Here is a 17,065-nt window from a genome sequence, read left to right on the forward strand (position 1 = left end):
AGAGAGAGAGAGAGAGAGAGAGAGAGAGAGGGAGAGAGGGAGAGAGAAAGAGATTATTACTTCTCCATTCTTTCTCCTTCTTGAACGCTTATTATACAAATGATAGATCTCTTGGCTCTATCTTCCATGTCTCTTATTTTTCAGTCATCATTTCCACTTTTTAAAAATATTTTTTTCTGTGTTCAAGGATGATTCCTCAAGTATTACTAATGAATTTTAAATTTAAAACCATTAAAATAAAAAGTAACTTGGCAAGAAAAATATTTTACCCTCCAACCTGTATTATTAAAAAATATTTGAAAAAAGTTCTACATTCTTTGAAACAGAGAAGCCAACCTCATTTTCTTCTCTTTCAAGCTGTTCTATTCTGTGTAGAATTTCCTTCGCTTTCTTCCAGTAATCTTCAAGATTCTTCTCTTTCATATTTATGTCCTTTAATTGTTCTTCATTTTCATCAAAAGAATATTCTCCTAGACTTAGAGATAACTTCTCAGCTTTATAATATGGGAAAAAATAGTGAGTTTATCCATTACTAGAAATGTTATTTTAACACTTTAAATAAGGACAAACTCATACCCCATACCCCCTTCTCTAAATTTTGCACATCCAAACCATCTTAACTGCCTAAGTGGTACCGAAAATAAGTGGAAAGCAAGTGCTTGGCAGAGGCTGAGGACACAAAGAGTCATAAATTAGATTTTACTCTTCAGAATTACAGAGAAAAGAAAATAGCAAGAAAACATATTATGCTAGGCATATAAACACCCTCAGGTTTATGGCTACTGGTTTTAAAGTAGTTTTATTTTTTTAAACACAGTTTCCATAAAGTAGTTCCTTCCTATATTGTTTTAAATTCTCTTTTTACATATTGTGGCAGCAGTTTTCTTCCAAAAGACCAAAATCCTTTTCATGGCCACTTCCTCTATGCTTCAGCCATCAATCCCTTCACTGCACCAGGCTCCCTCCTCTCACAGGACATCTGTGCCTCACTGTTGCATATGCCTGAGACACTGGACCATAACAAACTCCCTTCTTTTCACTTAATTGACTCTCTACATTCAGATCTCAGCTGAAGAATCACTTCCTCCCGAAGCCTTTTCTGCTCCAAGTCTAGGTCACAGTCCCTGTTACACGTTAAGATCTGTGCTCCATCCATTCTTAACCTGTATGTTAATTTATAATAACACATTCATTTTGGGGATTATTCAATTACTACCTATTTCTCTAGTTGCACTAAGCTGTGTAAACACATAGACTGTTGTATCTTATCACTGTATCCCTAATGCCTAGCACAGTGCCTTGCAAATAAGAGACACTCAAACATTTTTTAAATAAATAAACGAAGGTACTTTATGTTATGATATAATAAGTCACTTGTAGCTCTCAAATTTAAGTCCTACAGCTAAATCTGTCCACACTGCATTAAATAAGTGAATTATCTATACTGTTGTTCTCTTCCATATAAGTTTTTTACGTGCTGTAGTACTCTAGTTGTCACATCAAAATTATATAATCTGCTTTTCAAATGTAAGAAGAGCTTGGGAGCTAAAGGGGCTTGGTTCATCAAAGCAGATATAATTCACTTGCATAAATTCTGGTTGGTATTTTTTTAAAGTAATAGTAAACTTACTAATTTTTTTGCAGTTGTGAAGCACAAAAGTGGCAGCTTTGTTTAGTTCCTCGTTCTGAGATTCAGTTAAGACTTGTATCATGAGTGGAAGCCCATTGCTTTTAAAAAGGTCATACTGATTTTCCTCTGGAAAACACATCAAAGATTAAAGCAGAACATAGTTACTTTATTTATTTATTTATTGCCCGCACTGCGCGGCTTGCAGGATCTTAGTTCCCCGACCAGAGATTGAACCTCGGCCCTGGCAGTGAAAGCACGGAGTCCTAGCCGCTGGACCACCAGGGAATTCCCAATAGTTATTTTATCTTAAACTATATGCATGAGGTCATAATTCTTCCTTGTGATAATTATGAACATAGTTCAAATTTTAAAATACAGAAAAACAAAGTTTCAAAGGTATTTTCAATTTAGAAAATAATCTACTTATATAAGATACCTAAGTCTCATAAGTGATAATCTCTGAAACACAGCCACGGAGCAGTGTCACACCTCATAAGAATAAACAAACTGCCGTCACTTGGTTTAAAGAAAGGTTTTGTTGTCAATTATACCTCAATAAAAAAATAAAAATTAAATTAAAAATTTTAAAGGTATAGTGAATCCTAAATTATACAGAGGTGAAGAGAAAGTATAGAGAAATAAACGAATGGAGAGAATGGAAAATGAGGGAAGAGAGAGCAGAAGAAGCAAGAGAGAATAAAAAGAGGGAAGTGGAAAAGTGGGAGGAGGAGAGAGAGGAGATTGGAGGAAGAGAGAAAGGAAAGAGGAAAGTGACAGGGTTGGAAAGGAGGAGAGTGGAAAGAGGAAGAATGGCAGGAAAGTGGAGAGAAGGAGAAAATGGAAGGGGAAGGGAAAAAAGAGAGAGAGGAGAGAATGACAAGTAGAGAAAGAAAGATAGAACTTTCTAATGTTTTCAACAAGGAAGAACAGGATCGTATCTGTGCAGCAGTGTGAAGAGTGGATTGAAAAATGGAGATAGAAGGAAGAGGACACAGGGAGGAATCTATTGCAATAACATTGGTGAAAGATGTTGAGGGGCTGAGGGCTTAAACGGGGAAAATAGCACTGGAATCGAGCAGAAGGGCATAAGGAGGGGTAAACAGAAGTAGAGCCACAGGTCTTAGGGACTGACTGAATACCACGGCTGAAGAAGGATGAGGAGCAAAATGACTGGTTTGGGGACTAGGAGAAAGGCAATACTTTTAAGCTGGGTGGGTGGGGAGGAATAGTGTATTTCCACTCCACCGTTTCAATAAACACACTAAATAAACCCAATACTTACCACAATCCTCTGTACAATGACCAACAGTAAGTATGATACTAAATTTTTCTCCTGAATCCAGACTTTCATGAAGCAGTAATGCCAGAAGTTTTGAAACAATGTGGTACTTGGATAGTACTACCCCAAAAGTAGCTAAAAAAGGAAAAAAAGAACAAGTACAAACTTAAAACATATAACTATACATATAGTATTTTCCAGATATTACATTATACTATTTTTCAGATCTTATTCTGGGAGAATGACATTATGTATCTATATAATATCTAAAATTCACATCTCATATAACATCTAATATGTATGTATATATATGTGTGACTATAAACAAATTCATTGTAATAAAATGGTGGCTTATATAGCCCTCATTAATTCCTCTTCCCATACTAAAGACATTATACTAAAGCAAGTTTTTTGAAGAATGCTTTCTTCTAAGTTGTCCTGCATAATGTTGTGAATATGAAGTAATAATACTACCTTCCTAAAAGCTACTTACTCTCACCTTACATTCCTCGTCTTATCTAGATTGACAGTAAAGACCTTCCTATGAAATCGATTACTGCCTGTCATTGAAATACACTATTAACTGGCCACTGTTCTACTGATGTTAATGATGCAGTGAAGCATACCTGAAGCTATACTGAGATGTGAAAAATTCAAGAAGTCCACCAATTTAAGCTACACTTCTCACGGTTTTGTTCTTTGTGTGTATGTGTGGGTTTTTTTTTTTTATCAGAGTTCAGAGTCTAACTACTGACAGCAACAAAAAGGTTGTGAATTCCTCAGCAGACTACATCTTAATAATTTTTGTATCTCTAGAGCTCACAGAGAGCCCAGCACATAGCAGGCCCTAAATAACTGATTTTTTAAAAAATGATCTATTTTTTTCAGTTATTTGTGAATGTCGAGAGTTGCTTATTACAGAGATTTATAGACTATCATTCCTCAGTATCTGTACATGTGAGAAGCAGCCATGAGTTCAAGTCTGGTTCTGTTACTCACTGGTTACAGTAGGGTAAGTCTATCTCACGCTTATCAGATAGAGGCATACCTTAATTCTTTATCTCACTTTTAAAAATCTATAAATTGGGATTTCCATTCCCTATGTCTCCAAAATGTCCCTTGATTTCTCATCTAAACTTTTTCATTTAATGCAGCTTTTTAAGTGAAACAAAGGTTTAGGACTGACAGACTCTTATCTTGATTCTATCATTAAACCTGAAGTCAGAAGACCTAGATTTGAATTCTTAGGGAAGTCATAACCTCCATGAGAAAATAAGGAGTTGGACTAGATAATTTCTAAGTTTCTCCCCCACTTATGAGAAACTGGAAGTTCAATCCATGTTAGTGTTCAATCTATCATTTCAACATTCACCATGCTGAATTGAAGCAAAATGCAATTGGAGAAAAATTACTAAGCGTTTTCACTCACGATTATCAGCAATACATGCATCCACTGTCTTTGTCACCACCACTGCAAGCTTAGCACTGGAAAGAGTCTTGTGTGAATCAGATTCCAATTGCACAAGAACTTGAGACAATACATCCAGTCCACCCACAGATATAAAGTATTTCTGCACGTATGCTTAAGGAATAAAGTAGCAGAACTATTATACTTCAAACAAGACAAGTATATGGTTTCATTAAATTAATTTGCACTAAATATAACATTAACTTGACTTTTAAAAATACTTACTAAAAATCCCAAAATTAAAAAATGAAAAATCCAATCTTTACCTGTGCATATACATAATCACAAGATTGATTTTATTTACTTACATAAGAAACTCACTTCGACATAGTACAACTACATGTATAGTACAGTACTTCTTTCTTGTATGTTAGATATCTTGTTTCATTTAGAAAGAACTGGTATGCAAGAATTTTTTGCATAGAATGACATTTTTTTTGCAAGAATGACATTATTAAATTCAAGTCCTTCAAGAGCTATAAAGAATAGATTCATTCATTTAGCTTGGTATTACAATTAGCAAGCTATTTTCTGAATTCCAACATAACTCATTCCTCAAATCTGAATCAACAAAGGGCAAAGTAAATTAACTGTTTCAAAAAAACCACATATTTCATCCATCTTATTTAAGCCTAATTCTTTTACTTCTTGGAGCATAAAAGTATAACATATTGTTGAGAGTCATAACAACTATTCCAAGCAAAGATTGGATGACAGATACATTTTTTAAAAGCCTTTAGTCTTTTGTTCCCCTGTAGGAAGTGACTCTGATGGGAAAGTACCCCACAGGTCTGTGCATTCAACAGCCCCTATCCCAGCAATGGGCAAATGGATATATGGGCTAGTGATTACAATTCTGTCACAAACCTTCTTCCCAGTCTACCCTAGTACCACAAATTGAGCCAGGATGATTTAAACACAAAAATTACTTTTTGTATTGTTCAATAAAACACAAAAATCTTAATCTAAAAAAATCATGTTCAAAAATTTCTACATCGGAACAGAACTGTTAGGGAATGTTATTTAAGGATAAGCAAACATTTTCAATATTATGGAGACTCCAAAATAGGTTTCTTTACTACAAAGTATTTTCATTAAAAAAATCTTTAAAAAAGGAAGTATCTTAAAATTCTTAGATGAAATTGGGCACTATGTTACCACAAAGATTTTCAGTTATAGCCTATGTAATGAAAATTCAGGCTTATAAGCAGAAGAACATCCTAGTCTACACCGGTACACTGAATATTTCAAATTACCTCTAATCTATTTCATGTCAGTTTGCTGAGAGTAATAAGGTCCTATAAGTAGGACACAGCAGTATTACTCATCTAAGTTGGTACTTAAAGAAAGAGGAAATGTCAAAGCATCATGGAAATAGATTTCAATTTTTGAAATTATAGAGTTATGTTCCTTTGCATGTGAAACATGACTATTTGCTTTAAACATCTGAATATAGATACACACCAGCAACATGTGAGAAGGTTCTAGTTGTTCCACATCCTCATCAATATTTAATATCACTAGCCTTTCTACTTTTAGCCATGCTAGTGGGTGTATAGGGCTATCTCCTTGGGGTTTTCCTGGGTACAAGTTCTTTATCAGATGTACATTTCACAAATATTTTCTCCCAGTCTATGGCTTGCCTTTTCACCTTAACAGGATCTTTTTTTTTTTTTTTTTCAGTACGCGGACCTCTCACTGTTGTGGCCTCTCCCGTTGCGGAGCACAGGCTCCGGACGCGCAGGCTCGGCGGCCATGGCTCACGGGCCTAGCTGCTCCGCGGCATGTGGGATCTTCCCGGACCCGGGCACGAACCCGCGTCCCCTGCATCGGCAGGTGGACTCTCAACCACTGCGCCACCAGGGAAGCCCTAACAGGATCTTTTGAAGAGTAAAAGATTTTAATTTCAGTGTAGTCCAATTTATAATCTTTTCTTTAGTGGCTCATGCTTTTTGTGTCCTAAGAAATCTCTGTCTACTCCCAAATTATAAAGATTTGCTCCTATGTTTTTGTCTAGACGTTTTATAGTTTTAGTTCTTACATTGAGGTGTAGGGATCATTTCAAGTTAATTTGTGTATACTGTGTAAGGTAAGGGTTGAGCTTCATATTTCACAGATAGATAAATACTTTTTCCAGCACCATTTGTTTCTACCTTTTACAACACAGAGTTACTGTGGCACCTTTATAGAAAATCCACATTCGTAGAAAATCAATCATATATATATGTCTATTTCTAGGTTCTCTACTTTTTCCATTGGTCTATGTCTACACTTACACCAATGCTACACTCTTGATTACTGTATAGTAAGTATTGAAATCAGGTAATAGAAACCCTACAATTTTGTCCTTTTTCAAAATAATTTTGACTATCCCAGCCCCTTTGCATTTCCATGTAAATTTTAGAATCAGCTTGTCAATTTCTGCAGAAAAGCCTGTTGAGATTTTGATGGGGAGTGCCATGAATCTAGAGATGAATTTGAGAAGTGACATTATAACAATATTGAATCTTACAATCCATGAATGATATCTCTCCTATTAATTTAAAGTTTTCTTTATCTCAGCAATGTTTTATAGTTTTCAGCATATAGACATTGCAGATAGACACTGCAGATGAAATCATTAAATGTATCCCTAAGTATTTTGGTTTTTTTATATTATTGTAAATGACAGTTACTTTAAGTTCCCAAATGTTGCTAGTATTTCTGTATATGACCTTGTATCCTGCAACCTTGCTAAAATCACTTATTAGTTCTGTAGCTTTTTGTAGATTCTTCGGACAATCATGTCATCTATGAATAAATACTATATTTTCTTCTTCCTTTTCAATCTCTATGCCTTTTTTTCATTTTCTTGCCTTACTGAACTGACTTGGATGTCCAGTCAAATAATGAGTGGCCATCCTTGTCTTTTTTCCAATCTTAGGGGGAAAGCATTAAGTCTTTCACCATTTAAGTATGTTAGCTGTAGTACTTTGTAGAAGTCCTTCATCACATTGAGGAAGTTCCCTTCTATTCCTGGCTTACCAAAATCTTTTGTCATGAATGTATGTTGAATTATGTGAAAAGTTTTTCCTGCATCTTTGGAGATCATATAGTTTTTCTTTTCTAGTCTATGCATATGGTGAATTTCCTAATGTTAAACCAATCTTGCATGCCTAAAGCAAATGCCACTTGGTCAGAATATATTATCCTTTCTATATATTGCTGGATTGATTTGTTAATATTTTGTTACGGATGTTTGCATTTATGATCATAAAGGATATTGGCCTATAGTTTTCTTGTAATGTCTTTTTCAAGTTTTAGTATGGAAATAATGCTGCCCTTAAAAGTTTGTTGGGAAATGTTTCTTCTACTTGTATTTCCTGGAATAATTTATGTAGAATTTCTTTTCCTTAAATGTTTGGTAGAATGCACCAGTGAAGGTTTTTTTCTTTTTTCTTTTCTTTTCTTTTATTTATTTTTGGCTGCGTTTGGTCTTCGTTGCTGCATGCAGGCTTTCTCTAGTTGTGGCAAGTGGAGGCTACTCTTCGTTGCAGTGCGCGGGCTTCTCATTGTGGTGGCTTCTCTTGTTGTGGAGCACAAGTTCCAGGCACATGGGCTTCAGTAGTTGTGGCATGCGGGCTCATAGCTGTGGCTTGCAGGCTCATGGTTGTGGCTCGTGGGCGCTAGAGTACAGGCTTCAGTAGTTGTGGCACACGGGCTTAGCTGCTTTGAGGCATGTGGGATCTTCCCGGACCAGGCCTCGAACCCATGTCCCCTGCAGTGGCAGGCGGATTCTTAACCACTGTGCCACTAGGGAAGCCCCAGTGAAGCCTTTATGACCTGGAATTTCCTCTGTGTTAAGGTTTTAAACTACAAATTCAATTTCACTATTAGATATAGGAATATTCAGGTTATCTATTTCTTCTTGAGTGAGCTTTTGTAGTTTGTGTCTTTCAAAGAATTTGTCCAGTTCATTTAAGTTATCCAATTTAATGGCATAAAGCTGTTTCTACTATTCCTTTGTTAGCCTGTTAATATCTGTTAAGATATAGTGATGTCATCTCTCATTCCTTATAATTTGGGCCTTCTATTTCATGGTTAGTCTGGATAAAGGATCCATTTTAGTGATCTTTTCAAAGAACTAGCTTTTGGTTTAATTGATTTCTCTACTCTGTTCTTTTTCTATTTCATTGATTGCTAATCTTCTCTTTGTTATTTCCTTTGTTATACTTACTTTGAGTTTAACTTGCTCTGTTTTCTAGTTTCTTAGGTGGAAACCAATATAATTGATTTGAGACCTTCCTTCTTTCCTATGTAAGCCTTATTGCTATAAATTTCCATCTAAACACTGATTTTGCAGCATCCCACTGTTTAATTTTGTGTTTTCATTACCATTAAGTTAAAAACATTTCTAATTTCCTTTATGATTTATTTTGTGATTCATAGGTTTGTATTTTTATTTTGATGTGGGTTTTTTTAGTACTGTGTTGCTTAATTTCTAGATATTAGGGACTTTTCTAGATGTTTTACTTTTATTAATTTCTAATTTAATTCTATGTGGTCAGAGAACACTGTGGATTTCTACAGTTTTGCTGTCTAGGTGTTCTGTTTTGTGAGGATACATGGGAAGATTCAAAACTATGCTGCCACCACCATCTTCCCATATCTTCTTAACAATATCTATTTTTAAGATTTTCTATGTATAAGATTTAAACTTATACAATAGTAAAAATGGATCCAAAATGACACAACTTACTGGAATTCATTAATTCAATAGGTTTTTGTTATGCTTTAAAATATGTTTTTTCAAGTATAACCTAGAGAATAATGAATACTTACTGTTATTTGCAACAGTGAGTCCAATAAATGAGCAAATAGGGCGAATTATCTCAGGTTTCATGCAATTTATTAGCCAGTCATTAGCATGTGGAAAAAGTGAAGAGCAAAGCATTTGATTTTCATCTGAAAGGAGAAAAAGGCAATCATATTTTAATATGCTTGGAAAATATCAGTTTTTTATTTGTTTTTATCTTTATTTTTATATGTAAATATTTGAGATAATTACCATTTTGAGGATTGTTGACACAGACACACAGAGTACTACACACTGAAGACCACAACTGATAACTCTGGAAAACATTTTCATCTGACAAATTCAACTCATATTTTGAAAGAACTGTCCTATTAGGTTAAATAGAAAAGGAAGTAATTAACACAAATGTGTTAAGGTCTTAAGAAATGAATAATTAATAACAAGAAATGTATATTTACTTACTTGAACAACTGTGATAGAACTGAAATACAACCTGTTTCTCTCACAAGCGTCTGTCCAGTCCCTTAAAAAAACAGCCATATATTACATGAATATGACTTCTGTTTAGAAAATAATTTTGTAGAAATGGAGAACAAGATTTAAGTAGTATTTTTTAAGTAGTATTTTTAATAAATAACTTTCAGTCACTTTAAAGTATTATAAAGTACAATACAGAATTACAGTAGGTAAAAATCTGTAATCAAGTTTATTACGGAAAATACATTACTTACGCTTAGAGATTGATAGTATTCAAATTTCCTCTAAAAATTGCAAAACACTTATTTTGCATGGTTCTGTGTTACAATACCAAAATATCCTCCAAAATAGAAAAAAAATTAATTCAAAATATAAAAATAGAAAAAATAAAATCTAGAAGCATTTAAAATGCGTATAGGGCTTCCCTGGTGGCGCAGTGGTTGAGAATCCGACTGCCGATGCAGGGGACACAGGTTCGTGCCCCGGTCCAGGAAGATCCCACATGCCGCGGAGCGGCTGGGCCCGTGAGCCATGGCCACTGAGCCTGCGCATCCACAGCCTATGGCTCCGCAACGGGAGAGGCCACAACAGTGAGAGGCCCATGTACCACAAAAAAAAAAATAAATAAATAAAATAAAATAAAATGCATATAAAATTTCTAACAATTTGAAGATTTAAATAAGCAATGTTAAAAAAATAACCTTAGCCTGGGCAATAGGTATACAGGAACACTCTATACACTACCCTTGCAAATTTTCTGTAAATCTAAGATTGTTCCAAAATAAAAACTAAAACAACAACAACAAAAACAAAGTAAAACTTTAGCCAAGAGCTACATGAAATTTAACGCCATTGCTGACTGATAAAATGACCTTAAATACAATGATAATTAAATGGCCAATTCAGTGGAAAATCAACAAAACTAACTCATTAAATGCTTCTCTTTTGCTTTTAAAGCTGTTTCTTTTCAATGTTAATTAAATAATGCAAATCACTTTAGTATTTTTTAAAATACTAAATTAATAAATATCAAACAATTAAATGCATGCTATTAATTCTCTTTTCTTTAAAGCCATAGTTCTCAGAAGTTAGTAAGATTAAAAAAGGTACTGACATAAAGACTAGAATAAAAGGACTAATAATGACTGTTCCAATTTATTATTTTTTAAAATATTTCCATAACATAAGAGAATGTACTTACTATTATTTGAAACTAGAACCAAAATAACATAGACAGACATTCTTTTCAAATTTGTGTTTGAATCATTGTTAGATAAGAACCAAGTTAAGTCTTCAAACAATTCTGAAGTGCACAAAGTCTGCTGACAGTAAACTGAAATATGAAAATATAAGTTTAATTTCTATATATTAGCACAAGTTTTAAAATATGCTGAACAAAATATAAAATTGCCATATGGACGATTCTCAACCAGATCTCATTTCATTGACATTTATTAGTCATACAACAAATTCTGACAAATTTATGTGCTTACTCAATTAACAGACCAAAGAAGCGATATTTTAATCAGAAGTACTTGATCTAGGTTCTAAAACATGTATTGCAATCTCATAGAATTTCCAATAAAAGCCTAACTGAACAAAAATTTAAAATAAAACATGATCAAAAAATTGAGGATAAGTAACAAAACATAGCCAAAGAAAAATTTAAGAAAATTCAGAAACCTGCTTTAGAAAAGAGGGACAAATGATACTTGTGGTATTTTTAAAGACTTTTCTGTATATAAAAATATCTTTCCCAAAGACAAAAATGATACCTACACGACAGGAGAGGTTTTTTGGTGATAATCATGCAATAAGCAGAATTTTTAAAAAATAATTTGAACACATATATCCAGTGTCTAGAACAGCTTTTAGACACTCTCAAAGGCAAAGGCAATGTCTTATTTATCCCCAATGCCTAGCACACAGCTTGGTTCTCAACAAGTGGTGAAGAAATATTTAATGGTTGAAAATATAAGAATATAAAGTTATTTGACAAACTGATAGTTTAGATTTAACCTCATTTCAGGTGTGCTACAGAAAAATGTTTTTGTCAGCCACAAAGAAAGCATATTTATCCACATATAAGATGGCTGTAAGTTATCTTCATATTTTGATTCAAGTACCTGGATATATAGATAATGAACAGAATAGAAAAACTAGAAATAGACTCATTAAGTGATAATGGTAGCATCTCAAATCAATGTGAAAAAGATCTACTTTTAATAAGAAGTGTTGGGATAGCTGGATTCCCATATTAAAAAAAAAGATAAAACTGGAACCATTCATCACATCATATCCCAGGAAAATTCAAAAAGAATAAAACATGTATAACTAAAAAATAAAATCACACAAGTACCAAAAGAAAACATGGGTGGATTCCCCTATAATCTGGGAGTATGGAAAAATTTCCTATGATTCAAAATCCAAAAGCAAAAAAGAGAAAGAATGATGAATTTTATTTTTATAAAAATAAAAAACATTCATATGGAAAAAAAAGATAAGCATAGTAAAAGACAAAGTAAAAAAAATGGGGGCTTCCCTGGTGGCGCAGTGGTTGCGCGTCCGCCTGCCGATGCAGGGGAACCGGGGTCGCGCCCCGGTCTGGGAGGATCCCACATGCCGCGGGGCGGCTGGGCCCGTGAGCCATGGCCGCTGAGCTTGCGCGTCCGGAGCCTGCGCTCCGCAACGGGAGAGGCCGCAACAGAGGGAGGCCCGCATACCACAAAAAAAAAAAAAAAAAAAAAAAAGTAAAAAAAATGTTTCCAACTAAGAGCAAGAAAAATTGTGAAAGATTTTTAAACGGATGATAACAATTACTGAATGTCCTGTCTAGCACACTCTTCTAGATAATTTGTGTCTTTTACTGTCTGTGGGCTATTTTATAACTCTGTAAATTGTAGAAAACTGATATTAATGCAAGTTATTCCTGTCCACAGAAGTGGAAAACATTTCGACCGGTAGAACATAATTGATTTTTGACCTGCAGACACTGACCAGTTCTGTGCCTATTCCTAAATTTCAGCTTTCCCAAATGCCTATAGTATTGTTTTTTGCCATTACTTTTTTTTTCTTTTCTTTTTTTTTGCAGTACGCGGGCCTCTCGCTGTTGTGGCCTCTCCCGCTGCGGAGCACAGGCTCCGGACGCGCAGGCCCAGCGGCCACGGCTCACGGGCCCAGCCGCTCCGCGGCATGCGGGATCCTCCCGGACCAGGGAACGAACCCGCGTCCCCTGCATGAGCAGGCGGACTCCCAACCACTGCGCCACCAGGGAAGCCCCTGCCATTACTTTTGAAACAGTTGTAACATTTTACTCTTTTCCTCATTAGTTAATAAGATAAATAAAATCTTTGGTATGCATTAATTTAAATAAAATACCTGGATAAAACTATCCAGACATGTAAAAAAGAAACTGAATTTTAAAATTATTTTTTAGTAGTTTATTAAAGTATAACACAATGATTAAAGGATAGTTATCATTTAAGTTATCATATTTATCATATATAAAGTTTTCATATTTTACCATTTTGTTCTGCAACAGCTCCTAATGTATATAATGCTGCTTCTTTTACCATACTATGTTCACTTGACTTTGCAAGATTTTTTACAAATATCAAACCACCAATTTCCCGAAAATAAAGACCTGCATTACCTGTAGTGTGCAGACAAAACAAAAAAGAATATTTATTATAATTATTATTTTAAGGACAATAAATCACATGAACCTAGTAACATAATATGTAAAGTAACTGAGTAGAAGAGAAAGAACTATGCATATTTCATATATCACAATACTAAACAACTAGAATCACAAATAAAAATTCACTATCACGTCTTACTGTTTTGTTGGCAAATTGAATGAATAGTGACCAGAGCTTCCTTTTGCGAAAAAGCATTGTCCATTTGATACTTCAGACACTCCAATAATAAGTTCAGGTCAGTCTTCATTTCTAAAGAACAAAAATTTCATTATTTTAAACCAAACATTTCCTTTCAAAACCTAATCATTTAAATTTCACCCTCTAAATACATATCTTTGTATTTGCTTTTTAAATAATATGTATTACTTTTTAAAATCTAAGAAGCAGGGGCTTCCCTGGTGGCGCAGTGGTTGAGAATCTGCCTGCCAAGGCAGGGGACATGGGTTCGAGCCCTGGTCTGGGAAGGTCACACATGCCGCGGAGCAGCTAGGCCCGTGAGCCACAACTACTGAGCCTGTATGTCTGCAGCTTGTGCTCCACAACAAGAGAGGCCGCGACAGTGAGAGGACAGTGAGAGGCCCGCGCACTGCGGCCCCTGCTCGCCGCAACTAAAGAAAGCCCACGCACAGAAACGAAGACCCAACATAGCCAAAAATAAATAAATTAATTAATTAAAAAAAAAATCTAATAAGCAATAAAGATATGTAAAAGAAAGATGTTCCTTAGATAATATAACTTGAAATGAACTTCTTATAATTATTTGATTTTCCCTTTCCATGAAAAATAGGAAAAGAAAATCCAAATATTATTCTTTTTAATTAAAGCCACATTGGTTTAAATATCTGCTATTTAGAATGAACTGAATGAAAATGAAAATACACCATATTAGGGGCTTCCCTGGTGGCACAGTGGTTAGGAATCCGCCTGCCAATGCAGGGGACACGGATTCCAACCCTGGCTCAGGAAGATCCCACATGCCACGAAGCAACAAAGCCCGTGTGCCACAACTACTGAGCCTGCTCTCCAGAGCCCGCGAGCCACGATTCCTGAAGCCTGGGCGCCTAGAGCCCATGCTCTGCAACAAGAGAAGCCACTGCAATGAGAAGCCCACGCACCGCAATGAAGTGTAGCCCCCACTCGCTGCAACTAGAGAAAGCCCGCGCACAGCAACAAAGACCCAACGCAGCCAAAAATAAATACGATAAATTTTTAAAATACCTTTAAAATAAAAATAGTGTTTTCTGAAGTGAAGATAAGCCACAAATGGAGAAAATACTTGTAAAGCACATATCTGATAAAAAACATATCCAGAAAACATATAGGCCTTTCAAAACTCAACGAGAGCAAACCACCCAATAAAACAATGAGCAAAAGATTTGGACAAAAAAGATACACAGATAGCAAATAAGCACATGAAAAGCTGCTCAACATCATTAATCATTAGGAAAATGAAAATTAAAACCGTAAGGAGACATTATTACATGCCCACTAGAATGACTAAAATTTAAAAGACTGACCACAACATATTTTGACAAGGATACAAAGGAACTATAACTCTCATATACTGCTGGTGGACACATAAAATAGTACAACCACTTTGAAAGTTTAGCAGTTTCATAAATTGTTAAACATACACCTAAAATGTGATGCAGTCATTCTACTCCTAAGTACTTACTCAAAATGAAAGGAGATATATGTACAAAGACTTGTACACAGATGTTCATGGTGACATTATATGTAATAACCAAAAATTGTAAACAACTGAAATGTCCATCAGCAGATGAATGGATAAAGAAGTTGTGGTATAACCATACAATGGAATACTATTTAGCGATAAAAAGGAATTAACTATTCATACATACAACCACATGGATAAATCTCAAAATACTTATGCTGAGTGAAATAAACTGCACACAAAAAAGAGTATATGATAGTATACTGTACAATTCCATATATTGAAAAAACACAAACTAGTCTACAGTAACAGAAGGCACATCAGTGGTTGCTTGGGGAAAGGAGGTCCAGGAAGGGACAGAAGGGAGGTATTACAAAGGGACATGAGGCTATGTTCACTATACTGATTGTGCTGATGTTTACACAATGCTGGGTATACACACATGTTAAAATTTATCAAAATACAAAGTTTAAATATTTATTTACAACTAAAAGGAAACAACAGACAATCATTTTCCTATACAATTCTTTACAATAGCCTTTAAACAATTTCTTCTCTTGGTTTTAAGGATTTAAATAAAATTGTACATAGATTTTGACATAATGCTTGAATTAATATTTAAAGTTTTCAAAGATATAGGATGAAGGGAGGAAAAATATATAGAGAAGCACACTAAAAAAAACCAACTAAGATCTATTGTGAATCAGTTAGTCTTCCTCTTGACAGAAATTCAACTGGCAATTTGGTTCAATGAAATAATTCATGACTCAATTTGTTAGTAAAATATCATAGTACAAAGGTTATCACTGAGTTGTCTTGGAGTAACTGCAAACTTTTATTGATCATGTTCTACATTAATAGAAACCATAAGAAGGTTAGTGCGACTGTATGGATATCAATAAGCCATTCATCATCAATAACATGCCAAAGAGGATTTTTGATGGGGCATGGTGATTTTCAATTCTAGGCACAGAAACTTTTTATGTACTTTTAATTCCTTCTGTACTTCTTTTTCATACTTTAATATTTCCTATCATAATCCCTCCCTTCCCAGGCAAAGCACCTACTGATACCTACAACTGGGTTTTTATCTTCTCCAGGCTATGCAAGTTAGCTCCTTCAATAATTCCTGAAGAAAATAAACAAGCAAACAAAAACTGAAGTGTTTACAATACCAAAACCACAAGCAATAAAAGAAAATTCAATAAATTGGACTTAAAACTTGAAAATTTCTGAGCTTCAAAAGGTATCATTAAGAATGTAAAAAGACAACTCACAGACTGAAAGAAAATATCTGCAAATCAGATATATCCAATAAGGGGCTCGTGTTCAGAATACATAAGGAACTCCTCAAACTCAACAGTAAAAGACAACCCAATTAAAAAGCATGCAAAGGATTTAAATAGACATTTCTCCAAAGAACATATACAAACGGTCAATAAGTATATGAAAAGATGCTCAATATCATTAGTTCTTAGGGAAGTGCAAACTAAAGCCACAATTAGATACCACTTCACATCCACTAGGATGGCTATAATCAAAAATAGTCTAACATTCTGACCAAGGATTTGGAGAAATTGGAACCCTTATACATTGCTGTGGGAATGTAAAATGATACAGCGGCTTTGGTAAACAGTCTAGCAGTTCCTCAAAAGGTTAAACATAAATTTACCATAGATTCAGCAATTCCACTCCTGGGTATATACCCAAAAGAAATGAAAACATATGTCTACCCCAAAACTTATACATGGATATTCATAGCAGCACTATTCATAATAGCCAAACAGTGGAGACCCAAATGTCCATCAACTCTTGAATGGATAAATAAAATATGATATATCCATTCAATGGAATCATTCCACAAAAAAGAGGAATGAAGATACTGAGACAACATGGATGATCCTTGAAAACATGCTAAGTGAAAGAAGCTAGTCAAAAAGGCCCACATATTATATGATTCCATTTATATAAAATGTCCTGGGGGCTTCCCTGGTGGCGCAGTGGTTGCGCGTCCGCCTGCCGATGCAGGGGAACCGGGTT

General features: G+C 34.8%; 2 protein-coding genes across 2 annotated transcripts in view; one reads left to right on the top strand and one right to left on the bottom strand.

Moving 5' to 3' along the window:
- Window positions 1–17,065, top strand: part of LOC102976114 (core-binding factor subunit beta) — a 245,217-nt gene that overhangs the window by 163,028 nt on the left and 65,124 nt on the right. The window lies entirely within an intron of this gene.
- TERB1 (telomere repeat binding bouquet formation protein 1) overlaps window positions 1–17,065 on the bottom strand; it is a 43,819-nt gene that overhangs the window by 23,722 nt on the left and 3,032 nt on the right. The window contains exons 2-11 of the mRNA XM_007125928.2: window positions 13,489–13,599; window positions 13,173–13,301; window positions 10,851–10,982; window positions 9,635–9,695; window positions 9,425–9,540; window positions 9,199–9,321; window positions 4,339–4,491; window positions 2,913–3,044; window positions 1,631–1,756; window positions 337–494 (exon numbers count right to left, since the gene is read on the bottom strand). Of these exons, the coding sequence (XP_007125990.2) occupies window positions 337–494; window positions 1,631–1,756; window positions 2,913–3,044; window positions 4,339–4,491; window positions 9,199–9,321; window positions 9,425–9,540; window positions 9,635–9,695; window positions 10,851–10,982; window positions 13,173–13,301; window positions 13,489–13,599 (1,241 nt within the window). The remainder of the gene's footprint in view (window positions 1–336; window positions 495–1,630; window positions 1,757–2,912; window positions 3,045–4,338; window positions 4,492–9,198; window positions 9,322–9,424; window positions 9,541–9,634; window positions 9,696–10,850; window positions 10,983–13,172; window positions 13,302–13,488; window positions 13,600–17,065) is intronic.

Source organism: Physeter macrocephalus, chromosome 17 (assembly GCF_002837175.3).
Source record: "Physeter macrocephalus isolate SW-GA chromosome 17, ASM283717v5, whole genome shotgun sequence".
Lineage (NCBI taxonomy): Eukaryota > Metazoa > Chordata > Mammalia > Artiodactyla > Physeteridae > Physeter > Physeter macrocephalus.